Here is a 20,253-nt window from a genome sequence, read left to right on the forward strand (position 1 = left end):
AACAATCACTGACATTATGGAAGGAAACAGGTACAAGAGGAGAAACAACAAAAATTAAACAGCATTCATGTATTAGAAGTGGCAGGAGAAAATAAAGTTTACTTTTAGTTGCCAGGAATTTAAACTGAAAATAACACAATTTTGGTCTTATATTTAGCATAAGAAATTATTAAAGTACTTTGTTAACTTCTCATATAATGACTAATTGATAAATCTTTACCAATTATTAAGTACTTATTAGGTGCAAAACATAACTCGGGTTGCCGTGCAGGGGTACAAATCTCTAGTATCAAAAATTAAAAATCCATTAATCTAAGTGTTTAAAAGACTCAGAATTTTTTTATCTTAATTTATTAGATAGAGAATGATTTCTTTTTTTTTTTTTTAATACCCGAGAGAGCTTCAACAATACACTAAATTTGAATCCACTAACTGACATCTCTGTGACTTATTTCGGCATTTTGACAAGAGTTTTCATTCACAACAATATTCAAAGTAAATTATAAAGTGCTGCTAATGAGATACTTTTTGGTTTGGCCTTTTAATAATGTTTTCATTCATCTAATAACATTGTAGCTATAAAAAATAACTAATGGATATAAAAATAGTAAAGATAACCTCCAAAACAATTACTGTTAACATTTTCACATTTTTTAGTGCAATGAAATATTTGATGTAAATGCAATTTATTTTATGTTTTATTCTATGTAAATATACAATTTTCATAAATTTAAAATAGGGTTTATAAAATTTTGGATACTGCTTTTACACATAATGTTTTTATAACTATTTCCCAAATTACGCATATTTAATATGCTAAGGAAATGTCACATCATTGTGATGATGTACAAGATTCCATAATATGGCAATATCAAAAATCACTTAACCTTTTCCTCTTTTGTTGAACATTTTATAATATTTTCATATTTTTGCTGCACTAATAATATCTTGATGAGATTGTTGAGAAAATCAAGTAAGATAAAGCCCTTATATTACTCAAAATAAAGCCTAACAGATACTGCACATTACCTATAACAGTAATGACAATTATTTATGTTATCTTTATATTATTGTAAATTGCAATTAATTTTCACCTCATAATTTTTTCATGAGTTTTATGCTTTGAGATTAAATGTATTTTTATCCAGTTTTTTTATAGCTTTCTTTTAAACAAGTAATTCTATAAAACAACTACATATAATATTAAGGAATTGACAATATTTTTTCTAATATTGAATTAAATATCTCATATTATTTATATGTATACATATATACATACCTACATATGTGTTTACTATTTATGGTACCTCATTATAATATATGAAATATATGTAGGTGCTCTTCAACAATACTTTCTTTTTTTTTTTTTTTCAATTTTATTTTATTAAATTTATTGGGGTGACAATTGTTAGTAAAATTACATAGATTTCAGGTGTACAATTCTGTATTACATCATCTATAAATCCCATTGTGTGTTCCTCACCCAGAGTCAGTTCTCCTTCCATCACCATATATTCGATCCCCCTTACCCTCATCTCCCACCCCCCACCCCCCGCACCCCTTACCCTCTGGCAACCACTAAATTATTGTCTGTGTCTATATACTTTCCATATATATTTAAAAATTCTGAATATGAACAGATTGATTTCATATGAGTCTCTGAAAAATTTGAGTAGCAGTATACTGTATTGTGTTCCTTTTATTTTAGACAACAAAACAAAATATTTTACCAACAGTTGGCCAATCATAGTTATTGTAGCTTTTTTACACAGATTGTCACCAGCTGAGCTAAACAGCAGCTGTCCACTGGAAATAATTGCAGAAATGTTTTGCCCATTGGCCTGAAATCAAACATATGTTTTCCTATAACAACTGAAAGAGAACTTTTTATTTATGTATGTTAATTATTGAGGAGAGTTAATTACAGAGTTATATACCGGGATAGTCAGACTGGCATAAAATCCCAGCATTTTGGAGGTAGGGATTTTCATAAATATTTTAATTTTTGAAGTTTCAAAAATTTGAAATAAGAATATATTCTGGAATAATTCCTTTTGATACTTTTTCAAATTTAACACGTGTCAAAGATCATGTCTATCCAGAGGAGTGGGAGTGAAATGCTCCATTCCCCCCACATCGAATCAGTGTTGGGAACTAATTGAAACACAACATGGCAAACAGTCTTTAGTTTGGATGAGAACGATTTTCTATCTCCTTCGCACTTACACAGAAGGAATTCTGATAGGCTTCACAACTTTCCATCCTCTGTATGAATTTTTCAAGCACTTCAATTAGTATAAATCTTAAAAAAGAAAAATTGGTAATGTAGCAAGTTTTCAGCATTTTGGTTTCTATTTCCAGTTTAGTTTGATTATTTTCTTGTATGTAGAGTGCTTGTCTAGTTTGCTTATAAAAGCTTTTGGTTGATTTTAGGGTTTCATTACTGGAAAAGTCAACAAAGAAGGATAATTATCTCTCCAAGTACGTCACTAAAAACAGCACATTTCCCAATGTGCCTTAATGTTATACAACTATAGGTAAGTGTGGTGGGTTTACTCAGAGAACAGAATCAATAAGGTGTGATTACACAAATCATTCAGGATTCCCTAAGCTTCTGACACCCAAAGAGAAAAGCACAGCTTTGTTTCCTAAAAGTAAAATAACGATGATTCCATATATGGCTATTCAGTTTGTCTAATTCATTCTTCCATCAAAGCAGACATGGCTTCTCAACAGAGTCATCTCTGTGATATTATCGTCAAAGAAAATAAAAATAAAAATAAATATTACCTTCTGTATAGTAATGATTCCTTCCTGTGTGTCTCTGTCAACAGAAATCTTGAAAACCCCTAATCCATCACCATCCACAATTTTGTATTCCATTTCAGCATTAGCTCCTATATCTGCATCGACAGCTTTAATTCTGGCCACAACAGAGGCCATTGGCAATGATTCTGGGACGTTATATTGGTAAGATCCTGTAAAATTCAAAACAAAAAATGAACAAAACTTTGCACCAAGCTAAGAATAATGCAACTATTCAGCTATTTTGCATCACTTATGCTTAATTTGTTTTTATTTTTTTTTTGTAAAGAAGATGCTAAGGCAATATGAGGCATATGCCAAGTTTCATAGAGCTTCAAGTTATTTCATGGGGATGATTAGATAATAATCTGTATGTGACAGCAGAAACAGATGGCCTGAGGAAAGGCAAGGGAAGAATTTTCATTCCTGTATTTCTAGAGAAATATGCTACTTTAAATACAAGAATAAATTTAATATAACTATACATATAATATATAATCACTAAATATAAATAATTAAAATATAATTTATATAAATATTACAAATAAAAAATAGTATAGCTTAGACGTCAATCAGTGATTATAAGCCTAAATAGTTCTGATTGCTTAATGCCGGAATGTACATAATAGTTTCTTTGACTTTGAAAGTTTCAGAAAACAGGACAAGGAAGTTTTTAAAAGACGATATTAGTCTTATTTTAGTTCATAAATTTACCAAGGGTGACAATTACTTGTGTGGGTTATAGGTAGGACTGATGTGGGGCACAGAGGTACAAGAGCAGAGGCATTATTATCTAAGTAGGAGGAAAGAGAAGAAAAAAGGGAAGAATAACTTAAAAAACAACAACAACAACAACAAAAAAAAACAACTCTTTTGTACAAATTTGTCTTCAACATCCCTCAACTAAAAAAATAAATGAAGTACATGAACCATCCCCCTCAAAACTACGGAAGTCCTTAATACATTATGCTCCCTCACCATTTTTCTCCAATCATCGACTTTCTCCTGCTTCCTCCACCCTATTCCATTTCCTTGTGGTTGTTAAATTTGGTGAGCGTTCACTTTATTATAAAGAGAGAAAGATTCTCTTGGAGAGGAATACAGAAAGGAAAATGTATCTATTTGAAGGGATAACATTTTAGACTGAGAATTGTTGCTGTTTTCAAGTTTCTAAATTTTGTGAGAAGTTACTGATTTTTTAAAAATGAATACAATATATACTTAAAATTTTTGAGTGACCTTTTTCACATATTCAGAACGGCCCTAAGTAGAATCTTAAATGTTCAAGGTTAGAATAGTAACCAAATGATAGAGAAAATCCCAGCAAAAATGAAAAACCGAATGACAGCCCCTTGGCTTGCCTCACTTGAATAAGTACCAGAGGATCTAATAGGCTATAAAAGCTGTATTCTATCTTATCAAATCATGACAACTAAACCCACAAAAATACTAAGTATCAATTCTTATCATGGAAAACTCAAAGAAAAGAGGAACAGTTAATTTTACTATGAGCACAACATAATTACATTATTGTTTGTATTTTTTTTTAATGCTACAATCCCCTCCTCCCTCGTTATAAACCCTCAAGAGCAAAATCAACTTCAGCTTCATTTTTTTTTTTTTTTTTAAATGTTAAACTCAGGGAATTTGTTTTTTGTTTTTTGTTTTTTTTGTTTTTTTGGCCAGGAGATATTGAAATATCTGTTGTATAATAACATAAATACTAAAATATGTAAAATAAAAAGAAATATCTAAAGAAGCAATATTTGAAGAAAACCCAGTGACATTCATACCTACAGAGAAAGCTTCCTTCTTTGACATTATTTGCTTCTAAGATCTGTTCGTAAGAGAGCTTAGCTCCCCATTTCTATCAAACAAACATTTTAGAGATACTGTATGTAGTTTGTACAATTTCCTTACATTTGTGAGCATGCTAAAGCAGTACTATGTACACTTACAAAAAAGCAAAAAGTCAATTAAAAGACAGTAAGATCAAATTCTTTTTTACAATCAGGACTTCTTTATCTACAGAATTTTATTCTCCTGTTTTTGATTAAGTCTAAAGTAGGGTTTCCGGGCAGGAATTCACACCCGTTTTCATGATTTTTTTTGCTTTCCCGTTCCTGGATCCTGGTCAGGAAATTGGGAAAATCGGCTCCTTGAACCCAGGTGGTTGGTAGTATTGACCGTCACTTTGTGGAAATGGTTCATCATGGAGAACAGAAAACAGTTTATATCTTAGGATTCAAGAACGGGAAAGCGAAAATAATTCCTAAGAACGGGCGGGAATTCCTCCCAGAAACCCTAGTCAAAAGTCACTTTTGTCAAAGAAATGAAGTTGAGGGCATGTAGTTTTCAGGTTTTTTAGATTGATTTCTTTTGAAACACTTAATGTTTGCTCAAGAAAGATGTGGTAGAATTGCTAAACGAATGTTCATTATACATAAAATGGTTAAAAAGGGTTTTGAATAAAAAATGAGAAATTCAGTATACTTCTATTTTGATCTTCAGAGATAAAGCCATATTGTTATATTACTAATCAGCAACAACCATGTAACTTACAGAATGTTAAAAAAAAATGTCTTAGAATAAAAAGATTAACATATAACGAAATGTAATAATTGTTGAGTATTCAAATAATGTGAATGAAAGAACTATATTATATGTAAGATAGAAATAATACAAAGATATGATTGTTTCTATTTATTTTCAGTAGCTTTATTATTCTATATTTCTGAATTAAAATCATACCCCTGATAGAACAAAATTGTGGGAGAATGGGGTACAATAAATATGTTTGAGAAGAATCTGGAGAAATGCCATTTTAAAGACATTTTTATAGACTGGCAAAGAAAGCTAGTGCACTGGTGACACTGAACTAAATGGCTACTTACTTCGTGGAAAGCGAGGTGGGTTATCATTGACATCCGTTAGGGTCACGGTGACTGATGTGGTCCCTGAGAGTCCTCCGTTTTGACCAACCATATCCTTTGCCTGAATAACAAGCAAATACTGGTCTTTAGCCTCTCTATCCATGTTTGGGAGGGCGGTCTTGATGACTCCTGTAAAATTTCAAATCCCAGTAAAAGGCATCATGATCCACTGAACTCGTACTAGTGAAGATCACTGACATAGGCAGCAAGTTGCTCTTGAGATGTTGCCTTTTGTTGTTTTGTTTATTTTTAATAATTTTCATGCATAGGAAAGACCAAAGGAATATGATACTGATATACAATATTACTAAACACAGAAAATGCTGAACTGCAGAAGGGCAGGACTTCTTAATATTGGATAGAGAAAACTGTCTTTAGTTTTTATGGAAACGTGGTTCAGGCATACCAACTTATAAATAAATAAAATGAGCTCCTTATCTAGAATAATGGGTAGTAACCACTACAAGCATATGACAATGAAGCTCTCCTTTTCCTCTTTAACCCTCCTCTCCAGAAACTGAATTCCCAGTGATGTCAAATCACCATAAGCCCTTCAGCTATGGTCCCTACTATGTCTTTTAACAAAATAATTTAAATGCTCTAGAAAGGAAAGAATGAGAGGTGTGTATGTTTAATAAGCAAACACCAATTCAAACTGTGGTTATGATGCTGGTTGAATGTTGAACCTAAAAGTCAGAGGTAAAGTACTAAAGTTGAGAATCACTGTGGTAGTACAAATGAACAAATCAAGTAGTACAAAAATATTGGTGTGTTTTAATGTTGTTCGTTTCCAATCAATTGCATTTAATATTGAAAGCTGTTAAGAATTGAGATGTATGACAAAAATTGATCTCAGAATTTCATGTTGCTTGATGGAGAAACTTAACTCAATAACCATTGTTGCAGTGAATTAATTATTTTATATTAATAACTATCTAAGTTAATTACTGTGTTTCCCCCAAATTAAGACCTAGGCAGACAATCATCTCTAACGCATCCTTTGGAGCAAAAATTGATATAAGACCTGGTCTTATAAGACCAGGTATACTATACTATAATAATATAATATCATATCATATCATATCATATCATATCATATCATATCATATCATATCATATAATATAATACCGGGTGTTACATAAGACCGCATCTTATATTAATTTTTGCTGCAAAAGATGCGTTAGAGCTGAATGTCTGGTGAGGTCTTATTTTCGGGGAAGCAGGGTATATGTAAGCATATTATGCAATAACATCTAATTATGGGATGGATTTTAGTTTACCTATATCATATGTAAATATACAAAGTAATATACATACATAATATACTTAGTATATGTACACCTAGATAACATTAAGAAAATGTATTAATTTAATATTGATTTATATAGACATTGAAACTAGCAGTATGAGACCATATTTACTAATTTAATGTAAGGAGTCTGGGTCCTATTTAATTATTTCTTGCACTTTCATCTTTTCCAACAAAGTCGATGCCTGACCTATGTACCTAGGTCCCTTTTGTTTATTGTCGTAGTTTGAAAAATGTCTAATCTATTTTATTAAAGATAGTCTAACATTTAGGGGGAAGTCAGGATTTACTGAGGAAGAGGCACTCTGATCTCACGGACTTTTCAGGGGCAAAACTGATAGAGGATGATTATTTGGGAAGAAAATAATTATATGCAAATTGGGGTAAACATTCTTTTTTCCCTCATGTTCAGCATAAAAATGATTTCATATTTTCCAAATTTACCATTTTAAATTTAATTTTAAATTTAAATTGTTTAAAGGCTGATTCTTCAATGGACACATAATGGTCTGTGTGTGTTATATATTTCAGCTCTACGTATAAGTTATTAGCCTGGGTTATACTATACTAGTCCTGCCCTATACTTCACAATATTCTATCGTTCTATAACTGTTCTATGGATGGGAAACAGATGAGAAAAGCTTTTCAGTAGTTTAAAAATAATTTAAACTATTATTGGTTCCTAAGATTCCAAAATGCATTATAGGTTCCTACAATCTTAAGTAACCATATGTTTGTTTAGAGCTGAGGACTAGGTATCAAATACACACAAACACACACACCAACAATAACACATCAACATTTTCAGTGTTTAAATTATATTTCTTTGAGCAGACTGTGTTTGTTTGTTTGTTTGTTTTCTTTTTTTATTAAATTTATTGGGGTGACAATTGTTAGTAAAATTATATAGACTTCAGGTGCACAATTCTGACTGTGTTTGTTTTAACAATCACTTATTCTAATACATTTACTGTATTGGACACTTGCTAAAGTCACAGTTAATGCAGGGTCATTTTAACTCCTACACTGAATTCTTTTGGTTATCAACACACCGCTTATAATTTTTGAAATATCACTATGAAAATCAAAAGAAACATAGCATACACCCATTTGACTCTGTTGACAATTGTTTGATATATAAATATTCCTAGAGCCATAATGATTCTATGACTATTTCATGTTTGTTTTTCAATACTTCTGTCAATTATAACACAACGAGTGCTGACCTAAGTTAACACCCATGACCAAGCATAAACAGTCTTTGTCTAAGAGTTCTGGGACATATATGTCCACCTTTTTCTTTTTCCTTCTTCTTTTCCAGATGTTAATCATTTTTTATTTATTTGTAATACTTTTTTGATAAATTGAGCATCGACTATCATAAATGTCTGACCAAGAAGAGTATTTCATCTAGATGACAAAATATTAATGTTTTTAAAAAATGTCCTATTCATTCAATTGTAATTTTTTATTTCTATTCATTTCTCATTTTCCTTCTAATGTCAATACATCTGAGTTTTTATTCTTTCACATTTATTATGATGGAGAGAGGTCCACAGCCTCTCAACTATCAGCAAAGAAAACACTGCAGCCTCATCCTCTCATGGATTTGTTTATTGTCATTATTTTTTTCAAGGGAATATAGAATTATTGGGCGAGAAGTCTGACAGTCAAAGTTACTGATTTATTTTTCACACCTCTAATTGTCTCTTTACAAGTGATCCTATAAATAACACTTTTCAAAGCAAAAATCATGACAAAGTTTGCAAAGTAATGCAGATGGCAAAGGTAATTTCTAAATACCTCAAATATTAAACGTAGTTTTGACAAGAATAAAATAATTGGGAGAGAACTGAATTTAAATAAGGACATTCAAAAATAATAGATTTCTAGTTCTATGACTTTTGCTAGCTCTTCGCTCTCAAGTATAAACTGTCTATATTTGGAAAAGAAAGGCATACGTTGGATTTGATTTATATTTTGCTTTGTATTATGTAGACACAGACATTAACAGGGTGGCAATGAAGTGGTAAGGCCAGTCTTGTCTTGTTGGATCCCTACAGTTCTGTGAAATTTTATGGAAGATAGCAATATTTAATTTCAATAATCAATAATTTTAAACTACTTATGATGAGAGGAATATATCCTGTAGCTCTTTAGAAAAGAGACTGGCTTGGATTTTAGCCTTTCTGAACAATAATTTTTCATCTGACCCAGTACCCCAGAACTTTCCATTTATTTATAATCCGTGTTCACAAACAAGTATTGTACATATGAAACATAAATTTATCACTGTTATTATTCAACAACTGCCTGGTTTTTAGTCTGGAAATAAATTTTGAGATGATGTTCTAATGCCCCACCAGCCATTGATCTTTTTTTTTTTTTTTTTTTTTTTTTTTTTTTTTTTTAGCATATTCTGTTACCCTAGAATCTTCCTGGGAATTTATATGTGTAGCAACACAGTGTAGGAAACCAAGCAATCATTGGAGCCTGCATTCTGTTAACTCAAGCTCTGGATTAGTCTCAGGAATCTAAGCAATCATATGACCCAGGTAACACAGGGCTGGGTGTATTCATGCTGTGCAGGTTCAATATACATTAGAGTTACAAAGTGCATCACTTCCAATAATTTGCATTTCTTTCGAAATTTTCTGTCTATGCCTTGTATTATTCGGTTTCTCTACCTGTAAGTCAAGCATATAACAGAACCATAAAAAGACAGAGAAGAGCAAACAATAGTAGATGGAAGCTCCTAGAACATCAAAGAATTCCAGAGCTGGCATCAAATAAAGCTTCTGAGGAAGAGAGTCCTGTAATCTGTGAGGGGACATCCTCAGCAAACCCCGACAGGAGTGAGGTCCTCCACACCATGAGCTGTGCCACCGAATGTCACAAGTGTGGAGGGCGTGTTTGCAAAGAGAGTTTTGTTAGGTTGGTGCAAAAGTAATTGCAGTTTTTGCAATTATTTTTAACCTTTTAAACCACAATTACTTTCGTATCAAGCTAATATATTACTTACATAAGGTTATGAGGTAACAAATAAACATGCAATAGATAATGCAAGCACCATGTAGTCGCGCCTCAATGTTTATGAAAGAACCTCAAATGACAAGGGATATTTAACACTCAAGCCATTTCCCAGGGCCAGCTTCATGGCCTCGTGACTGGTGCAGTGACGCTGGCCCCATGCTTGGTTTCTTGCTATGCTGATGACTTCTTGCAATCCTACTAATGTTAGAACAAGAAGGCTGCATTTTCATTTTGAACTGCACATTATGTAGCCAGTCCAGTCACATATGAAATAGATAAAAATACGAGATCTATTTGTGTGCAGGTTTACAGAATAGATGAACGCATTACAATAATCCTCAGTCTCTCAATAAATTGGGGGACACTGGGAATGTAGGTGATAGGAATCTTTGCAGTCCTTTTAACAGTGCATCACCTTGTTTATAGTGCCCTTCCATTTTCTTCTTGAATTATCAACATTGGTTTTTACAGCGACTCACGTTCTTGTTTCGTGGATGGACAAATTAAGGTAGAAAACATTGTAACCCTCTGGCCATTTGGCCTGTAAGTGCTACAGACAGACTATGGGCTTGGAGCCTTCAGCCATGCTAGGGTAATGGTAAGAGATTAATAAACAGTAATAGTTATTATTAGTATCATCCTTCTTAATAAGAAGAGTAAATTTCATCTTATTCTCTTTATTAAAAGAAATTAAAAGCTAAACAAATGTATAGAAATGTACACAGTGATTTCCTGGGCCTTGATTTAGCTTATTTTCAGCATTTTTTTGTGTGTATGTCAAAAGTTTTACTTTCTTCTCAAAAATCCTTAGCTTTAGAGGTGAAGAAAATAATGGGATGAAGAAAACAGTTACTTCTCACATAGATAAGAATCATACTGACACCAAGTACAGTAGCCTAACTCAAATTTAATTTATAGCTCTTCATGCCCTTAAGGTCCGAAAATTTTCCATTTTTGTTAGAAAAATACTTTTTTTTTTTAAAGTGCATTCTCCACATTATGAATTAGCAGAGAGGACAGAAACCCCCAGAATATCTCTGCACTAATGACTATAGAAAGAGAAGTTCCAATGATTACAGCACTAAAAACTCTAAACAACACAAAATTAAACTTTATCCATCCCTTGTAATACACGATCCTTGAGAATCTGAAATTAAATTAAGTTTGAAGGACTAATGATATGATCCTATGCAATAGTTCATTGCCCTGTTAATTAATCAAGTAGGTCTTACGTACACAGGGCTTCTGGAAATTTATCTTACAACGAAGCTAAAATCACAAGACAGTCATTAATAGCAAAATATTTAACCTTCAGAATTAGTGCAGGTTATTTTTAGACAGGTTATACAACACAGGAGTATATCATTTGTGAGCAAATTGTTAGACATTTGTCAATGTCTTTTGAGGCTGTGAAGAGTAGATATATCAGGGAATTGGGTAGGTGTCTGAATTTAGGTTCCCCAGATCTATCATCAAATCAACCTCACACACACACCTGCATTCACAGGATTCATATCACAGATCGAATACTTTCATTTACTTCTCCTTCAATACTTGCTTAATCAGAACTATTTCTTCTCTACTAGACTTTTCAGGTAGCTTCCAAACTCGACCACAATACTGGTGTAGAATATGCAATGTAGTCTCTACGAACAGTCTAATGAATGATGAGCTAGGATTAAATTTACTTCTCTGTTCATGCATGATTACAGCTGCCATTCTCAAAAGACATTTAAAATATTTATCCCCCACAGGGATTTGAGAACGAATTAATATTGCCATTTGTTTTTTAAATATGAAAAACAGAATAAACTGCATTAAAATATTCATTTAGAATCATAGATACTATTAAATATTCAAAATCACAAACATGGCTACTTGAAGAAGAATTCTCCATGATAAAGACAAAATTATTAAATTATAGAGAAATTTTGGATGTTCACGGTGATGAAGAAAATCCATGGCACCCACCCACCGATCTTCACACCTGCTCACTCTTTCCCACCCACAGAGCAAGACACACAGAATCAATAAAATATCATCTGATAACCAAGATAACAGTGCTCCAAATTACACTCTTGCTTAATGTAAACTATTTCAGCTTCAAAGCAAAATACAACATCGAGCCAAACAACTACATATTCTATCCAGGCAGTCTTACAACTCATTTTTTTTCCTCCTAAAATTAAAAGAATAGTCATTTAATTTCATTTTTGATTTAGCAGTTTATCATCCTGTTTGTTATGTTTAAACTAATTTCCCTAAGAAAACCAGCCCCTGGAAGGAGAAGCTGAACCTACTACTTATTCTACTGCAGGGCACGGAGATTTCTGCTTGAGAACTAAATTTGATTGTGTATAAGTCCTATGTGAATTCATTAAAGAAAAGAAACCAAAAATAAAACTTAAAGGTGAATAATCAACATTTCCTTAATACAGTCAAGAGAGAGCAGTGGAAATGGTTTGAATATAAAATGTTTTATAGGTAGGAATACCGATGAATATAATAAAATATTCTTATAAGGTGCTATTGCCTCTGTAAATAATATGCTACTTCTTACCATAATACACATATTGAGAGAAGTACCATAAAAATGGTATCAGTGCCAACTGCATTAAGTAAAAATAATGAATAACTAATATGCCAACACAGAAATAATGGCTTTACAAGGAGCATCACATTCAGTGTTTACCTGTCTTGGGCTCCACCGAGAAGTATGGCTGCCCTTGCAGAATGCTGTAGACCACTCGGGCGCTGTTGCCGTAAGTAGGGTCATCAGCATCCGTTGCTGTCACTTGTACCACGGAGGTCCCTACAGGCCAACCCAAAAACCAATGAATTAAAAACTTCCAAATGCCACAAAACATAAGAACTCACAAAAGGCTGGTTTTAATTTTGCATTTTTGCTTCAAGGCCCATGAAAATGTAATATACATGCACACACACACAACAACACAAAACCAAAAAGGTAATAAGTGTTAATTAAGTCCTCAGAAATATTTAAGGGGTATGAAAAGAGGGTGGCAAAATATAGGATTGATGATGCACGTTGGACTTGGATATACTCAGAATTGGATGGGACTCAAATTATCGGCATCTGATCCATTAGGGTCAGGTGATAAGTTTTTATCAAGAATAATCTCTGTATGTCTCAATTACTATCTAGAAGGCAGCGTGAGAAATAATAGCATCCTGACACCCAAATCATTGAGGGAATCTTACTATTGTAGCTAAGTAGAGCCAGACAGAAACTGAAACTTCATTAGAAAAAGAATACTGGATTAATCCTGTTCACTGGATATTAGTTAGCTACCCTACCTCTTCAAATAGTTTTATTTATTTTTTATTTGTTTCCACTGATTGTTTAAAGCAAAAGCATGAAATAAAAATTTAAACCCAACCCCCAAAAGAGGAAAAGCATGACAATTTTGATAATTCAATAGTTAGTTGTTTTACTACATTTCATATGATAGAAAGTCATATAGTTCATTTTATCACATATTCACTTATTCCCTATGGAAAGTATTTATTGTGCAGTTCTTTCTTATTTCCATTTAGAATATAATCATTAAAATATTATATACTCACATTTGCTAAGTTTATATTGTTAAGCACATGCTATTTTATAATTTATGTCTTATTTGATGGGGATGGGAAAAGTTCCCTCTTTAATGTATTCTTCTAAGATTCAAGTTTGGCTCTAATAATTTCTTGAGAATATTGCATTTTTTACTATGACTTTTAATATAGTCCCATATAGATCTCTAAATGCCGAAAATAGTCATTAATGTCAATTTTGTTATAAATCTATTCTCTTCTCCACACTGATTTCCTTTACCAATCCCATTTGTTTTATATTTGAGTGGAAATTATGAAGTAATATATATGGCACCATTTTTTTTTTAATCCTGAAGATATTTTGCTGTTATGTTTTTTTTTGTTTTTTGAGTTTTTGTTGTTGTTGTTGTTTTTTTTTTGGTTTTTTTTGTTTTGTTTTTTTAACAGACTTAGGTGATGATTGTGCCTTGTGGATACCTGGTAGGACCAAGTGATGAATGATGGATATTTGAAAATTATTTTAAGAATTAGATTTTGATTTAAGAATTTTAGAATCAATGTCATAGATGTTCTCTATATTATCTATAATGCACCATCTTTAAAGCAATATCCATTCTGGTCATAGGCTTAAGTACTGATTTCCTACTTCATTTGAAAACTTTAAACAAACAAAATGATGAAAATTTGGTTGTGAATACTATCTGTTTTTCTGAAGTGTGGATTAATTTACTGTGCCTACACATATGTCCTCAAATAATTTAAAATTTCCCATGCTTATCTATGCTCTTCTGGCAATGGATACGCAATCCTAAGGGCTTATGAGTGTTTTAAATCTTAGTAAGCATGTAATGAAAAAAAGACTCACTTTTAGGAAAGCAATCTCTGTAGAGTAAGTGAATTGTATTTAAAGGCTCAGAATATTTTGTCATACTTCTCAAGGGGATCACTTCACAGACTGTGTAGATGCATGACCAATGCTCTGTACAACTGAAGCTGAAGTAGAATAACATTGTACGTCAACTACAAGAATATATATATATATAGTCAAGAGAGGTGGAGCATAGCATAAGGAAGATAGTCAATGAAATTGTAACAGTCATGTACGACGTCAGAGGGGTAGTAGCTTGGGGGAAGGGGTTATCACTTTGTGAGGGATGTAAATGTCTAACTATGATGTTGCTTTGTACACCAAAAGCTAATAAAAAAAGTAAAAAAGAAAAAAAACAGCCCAGCAGTGAAAGCTTGTGTTGTATATACCATACTATTTAGTGGTTATTATAACTAGTTTGGTTAGAATTCAATACTTTGATAAACTATGGCTCACTAAGAATCCATGTAACATATTTTATGTAGACCTTTATTGTTCTTAGTTCAAATGTTGATATTAACCCAGCAATCTCAATTGGTGTCAAGTAAATCTTGAAGACGTTTGAAAATCATTTTCTAAAATATCTGAACCCGTTGGAAAGATTCAAATCAATAAAATAACTGAACTTGTGTGCATAACAATCATGCTGTTTGATACCAGGATGGTGTCACTGAAACCAGAGCTGCAGGGCATCATTTGACCCCTAAAAGAAGAAGATCGCCTTAACCCGATTTGCACTGCTCCATTCTAGGTCGGAAAGGAAAACTTAGCAAGCCCATGGAGAGTGCCCATGCCCGTGAGAATGGTGAGTTGAACTGAATGGCTCAATGGCTCCTCAAAATGTCCTGTTTTTCTAAACACCCCTACTTTCAGGAGGAACAATGTGCCTTCTGTCCTCCCCAAAACCTCCAAAATCCGGTTGTTGCTACCATCATGGTTGTTGTGTTTGTTACTGTGATAAAGCAACAAAAGCAAGGAGCACTCTGAAGTTGTGGGTGTTACAGACAAAAGTGCCCACAGCCTCTTTGGTCCAAGAGATGTTTACAAAGAAGTGAACCAGTGTGAGGTGTTGATTTTCTCCTGACCACAAGCAATGATTCCTCTGGCTCACTTTCCATTTGGATCTCTGTAGCAGAAAGAGCCACGGTGCCCTACATCATTCTCCCTCTCCCACCTGGTAGGTACAGAAATCTAGGGTCACTAAATCCTGACCCCTCTCCCTAAAGGGCACGCACAACACACATCTTTGTGAGGCCACTCCCCAACATAGCAGATGTGTTGACTGAATGTTGGAATGAATGAAGTGGCCTTTATTTCAAGTAAAACAAATCACACTGGATAAAAGTTTTACACGTTAAAATACAAGTTCCATTATTATTTTAAATAAACGTCTTCTTTCAATACTAAAAGCAACAGGCAAAAAACATAAATCAACTGGTCTCTATTCCAGCCCCATAATATTTTATTGTTTTATTAGAACATCTATATTTAAATTACATTCTGGCTGAAAACTACTCCAAAGGCACCTGAATACACGGGATTTAAGAGTATAATATAGTTTAATACAAAGTATACATTAGAAGTGCTTTACTTTCTATTTTTTTAATAGTGGGACAATGTCCAAGGACCCTTGATCAAAACAACCCTCATCCTTCTTTTTTATATATCTCAAACTGAGGATCACTTTTCCATTATTATAAATTCGATATAAAGATTCATGCATTTATGTTTCTGGAGAAATTGCAAGAAGGTTAGTGGTAGCATGTGGATGAACATTTGTGGCTTCAAGAATGCTCTACAACAAGAAGCCCAGTGGATCCAAATGCTGGGCTGGCTAAGACACCGATGACCTGGCCACAGAGATGTGCACAGAATCATCATCATCTTACTATCAGGACCAAGAGAAGTAAAAGATCACAGGTCTGTGTTGGGAAGGATTTTTTTCCTGAACTTCTTAAGTATCACTTGAATCGCTTTTAAAAATGAAACTGAAAATGGAAGGCAAGACCTAAGTAATTTCCTGAAAACAATGAGAGAGCTGTGTGAAAGGAAGTCTTTCCTACTGTTCCATACAATAAAAGAACGTGTTGAAGAATAGGATTTGGTTACTGGTTACTGACACAACTCCAACATTCCCCTCGGCCTAACTGGCAATTGCTACACAAATTCTATGTGATTCTTTTCTTTTTTCCAGGACATACGATGATTACATTTTTAATGCACACCCCCCAAAATCAGACACCGCAAAAGCAGCGTGTTCCTGACTTACCCACAGGAGACATTTCAGGAACCCCGGCGGTGTACGGGCCGTCCAGGAATTTGGGTTCATTGTCGTTGATGTCCTGGATCTTGATGACAAACTCAGACTCGGGCTCTACGGGCTTGTTGGTGAGCCTGTCCAGCGCCTGGGCTCGGAGCGTGTAGTAGGCCTGTTCCTCACGATCCAGCCTCTTGGTGGCATGAATATCCCCCGTGTTCTCATCAATAATGAAAATGGAACTTGCCCCTTCGCCTGACAAGATGTATTTGATGGAACCATCTCCTTTATCAACATCAGAGTGAAGCTGGTGAAAAATTCATGTGAGATGAGATTAACTTACAAGAGGGTCAGTGATATGGAGATACATCAAAATAATTCTTAGGTCACGCAGCAGTGCGCAAAATTGTATTGTTCTTGGGAAGATAAGCTGCAGCTTAGTGCGCACAGCAGAAAGTCTATTAGAATGTGTCAGCTTGCACTGGTGAGCAAGACAATTTCATTTCTTCCTGTAAACAGTCTCATCTCCAAAGGTATTTTAAATCATTCCCAAAGTTAGGAACTTGTTGTGGTGTTATATTTGATTTGGTCTGCCCTTGCCAGTTTGGGCTGTCTTCTTTGAGCACAGCAGACATTCAGTAAGCACATATAAATGGTTGATTTGCTCTTACCCCAAGCAAAGGGCCTTGCTATAGAATATCTGCAAATTTAGATCTAACGTAGTATGTAATGTGCTTAGAAATCATCACATTCGTAAGGATACCCTTCCCTCACGCACCCACTCTCACTCGTTTTCATAATTATCTAGTATGGATGGATGTCCATCACGAAATTGGTCTCCAAATCCTGTCCTATATTTTAAAATGTGAAGCTGGAAAAAATTACACTGCTCTCTGAAGTAGGAATTTTAAACTAATATGTGCCTGAGACTTCAACGAAAACCTTTCTCGAAATACCAAGAACTGTATTCAATTTGCATGATTAACCCGGACACTAGCAGCGGGGGCAGCGGTATTGATTTGCATTTCATATCTGGAACTGTCCCTTCTGTATGTCAGAACATTATGTTGAACAGAGGAACCTTAGGAAACTCAGAAATAATTACACATTTTCCTGAACTTCATCACCTGAGAAATACAGGACTCAATCTGTCATTTCAACAATCTTTCATCCCCTGGAACGGCCATCATTCTGGACTGCGATTAATTTTAATGCAAAAGCCCAATTTACCAAACGACAGGGCTTTTCACTGCCCTACAGAATTACGTTTGCATTCTTTAAAAGACAAGGGGCTAAAAATATAAAATAGGGAAACTGCTTCAGAAAGTGTGTGCCCAATTTGTCGCCATCCTTCGGTGGGAGCCGGGGAGGACAGCGTGTTTTTGCACCAGATTTCTGTAAGTGATGCTTCCACCGCACTGGAACAGCTGTGTTCATACCCTGCCTCAGGATACTTACATACCTGATTTATCCCTTAGTTTCTGTAGTTTTTAGTCAGGACTAAATAATAAAAAAACTGAATTTCGAGCACAAGTTATAGTTTAGATCTGTTCAGTGAGGAATTACCTAGTGCATGGATGAGCTACATGTTTCCCAGCACGGGGAGAAGGTGCATTCTCGAAATACAGTGAATTACTTAACTTATTAAGTCCTTCTCAGAGGAACTAGTACATACGTATCTCTTTCTAATTTAAGATGAAGAAAGCAGAGAATTATCATGGTTTGAATTTCTGAGTGCTTCCTATATGCCAGGCAACATTCTTAATGTTCTCTACACAGGAACACATCCCAGGCTCACACTTTACTATCCCTATTAACAGATGAGGAGACTGAGGCAGAGAAAGGCTAAGTTCTGTGTCTGAGGCCACACAGTCAGCTCTCTGTGGCTACACCAGGATTATGAAAGCCAGAGGTGAGTGGAAAGTCTCATCTCCACTCCCTACAATGCAACCCTCCCTTTGGGAGAGGAGCTGCTGTCCTATGAGGTGCGAACATCAAAACCTGCCATGCAGAACTCAGGGGAAGACGGGTACATGCAACCCACCCCCACCTGATCACTCCCCAAATCTTAAAGAAATTCAGTGCCCCTAGTGGTTTCTATCAACAGATTTTAGGACTTACCAGAGGGTAATTACATAACAGCAGTGAACTCTACCACCCTCAACAGCTCAAAAAGCTTGAGTCCTGAGACAAAGGCAGACTATGGATGAAAACAGTTGTTTTCAAGCCACTAACCCTCAAACCCCTCCCTTATACACGTCTCACAGCCACTCTCCTAAGCCCGCCTTACCCTTACCTGTGCCTCTATGGCTTAGAAGTGTCTGCACGCTATTGCTGACACTGGTGTGAAATGTTGAAATGTGATGACCACAGAAATACATAAGTAATACACAGGTCATCTTTAATCAGAGGTTTGCTGTATCTCTAAATCTCATTAGGGACTCCCATGTATACAAATAGCCCTTATGATTCGTTGAACTAATTCCTATCAACTGATTCTGTTTTCATGGCATCAGCAGTTATGTAGGATCAGATTCCTTCTCTTCTAAATCCCAACACACACACACACACACACACACACACACACACACACACACACACAATCTGTTTCAGGAGCCCTTGAATTTTACTATCCTCCCATCACTGACACTTTTCTCCCAGCTCAGCCCATCGCTAGACTTGTAATCACTACCCAAATTCACAAGCAGAAAATCGCTGAGTCTAAGCTCAGCGTCCTTGCAAGGGTTAGTATAAGCATCTGCAGTTAAAAGTGGATGCCCAACTTCAAACTATTGTGATGGATACATGATTGTCAGACACATTCAGACACGTAATCTGTGAGACTATGTGCACTATACCAATAGTATTACTAGGTGGAGTGAAACCCATGCTGTTAGTGAAACTTTTCTTCTGTTCTGAAAAAGTATGCTCAGTAAACACTGCAAGTGGAGAACTACTGAATGGTACTCGTAAGTTGACACGTGTGTCTGTGTAGGCCTGTTCACACACAGACACGTATGCACACACAATCTTTGTGAATGACTATTATAGAATGGAGAACTTCTACTCTCCATAGTGAAAACCTCCAGCTGGGGCAAAAAATAAAATAAAATTCTGAGGTCCCACAACATGGTAAATGAACCAATAAACAATAATTGAAAAACACAATCAAGAATAAATATTTGCGCTCTATTTGGGGCAGAGGAAACTCACGATGTTATGTCTATTTCACTGGCAAATATCCTTGTAAATATCTTGTGATGCATCTAAACAGCAGCAACAACAAATCTCAATTCATTAATCACTAGGCAAAACTCTGGGTTCCTAAACCCTTTTCAAAATATTTGTTGTGACTCCGAAGTAAACATTTAAATCAGCAGCATCATTGTTATTACTGCAAGGGAGCACACTGAGAAACACAGACCCCTTAGCTGAGTCTAGCTCATAAGGTGAAGGAACAAAGGAGACAGAATCATTACGTGAATCCTA

The 20,253-nt window shown here is 34.6% G+C and overlaps 1 protein-coding gene across 4 annotated transcripts in view; it reads right to left on the reverse strand.

The window, feature by feature from the left end:
- Window positions 1-20,253, reverse strand: part of CDH7 (cadherin 7) — a 128,199-nt gene that overhangs the window by 58,777 nt on the left and 49,169 nt on the right. For 3 of the 4 annotated variants that reach the window (XM_019729337.2, XM_074339864.1, XM_074339865.1), the window contains exons 3-6: window positions 16,777-17,071; window positions 12,774-12,893; window positions 5,700-5,867; window positions 2,791-2,978 (exon numbers count right to left, since the gene is read on the reverse strand). In XM_019729337.2, coding sequence (XP_019584896.1) covers window positions 2,791-2,978; window positions 5,700-5,867; window positions 12,774-12,893; window positions 16,777-17,071 — 771 coding nt within the window. Of the gene's footprint in view, window positions 1-2,790; window positions 2,979-5,699; window positions 5,868-12,773; window positions 12,894-16,776; window positions 17,072-20,253 lie in introns of those variants that run through there. The other variant, XM_074339866.1, reaches the window with a different exon arrangement.

Source organism: Rhinolophus sinicus, linkage group LG09 (assembly GCF_036562045.2).
Source record: "Rhinolophus sinicus isolate RSC01 linkage group LG09, ASM3656204v1, whole genome shotgun sequence".
Lineage (NCBI taxonomy): Eukaryota > Metazoa > Chordata > Mammalia > Chiroptera > Rhinolophidae > Rhinolophus > Rhinolophus sinicus.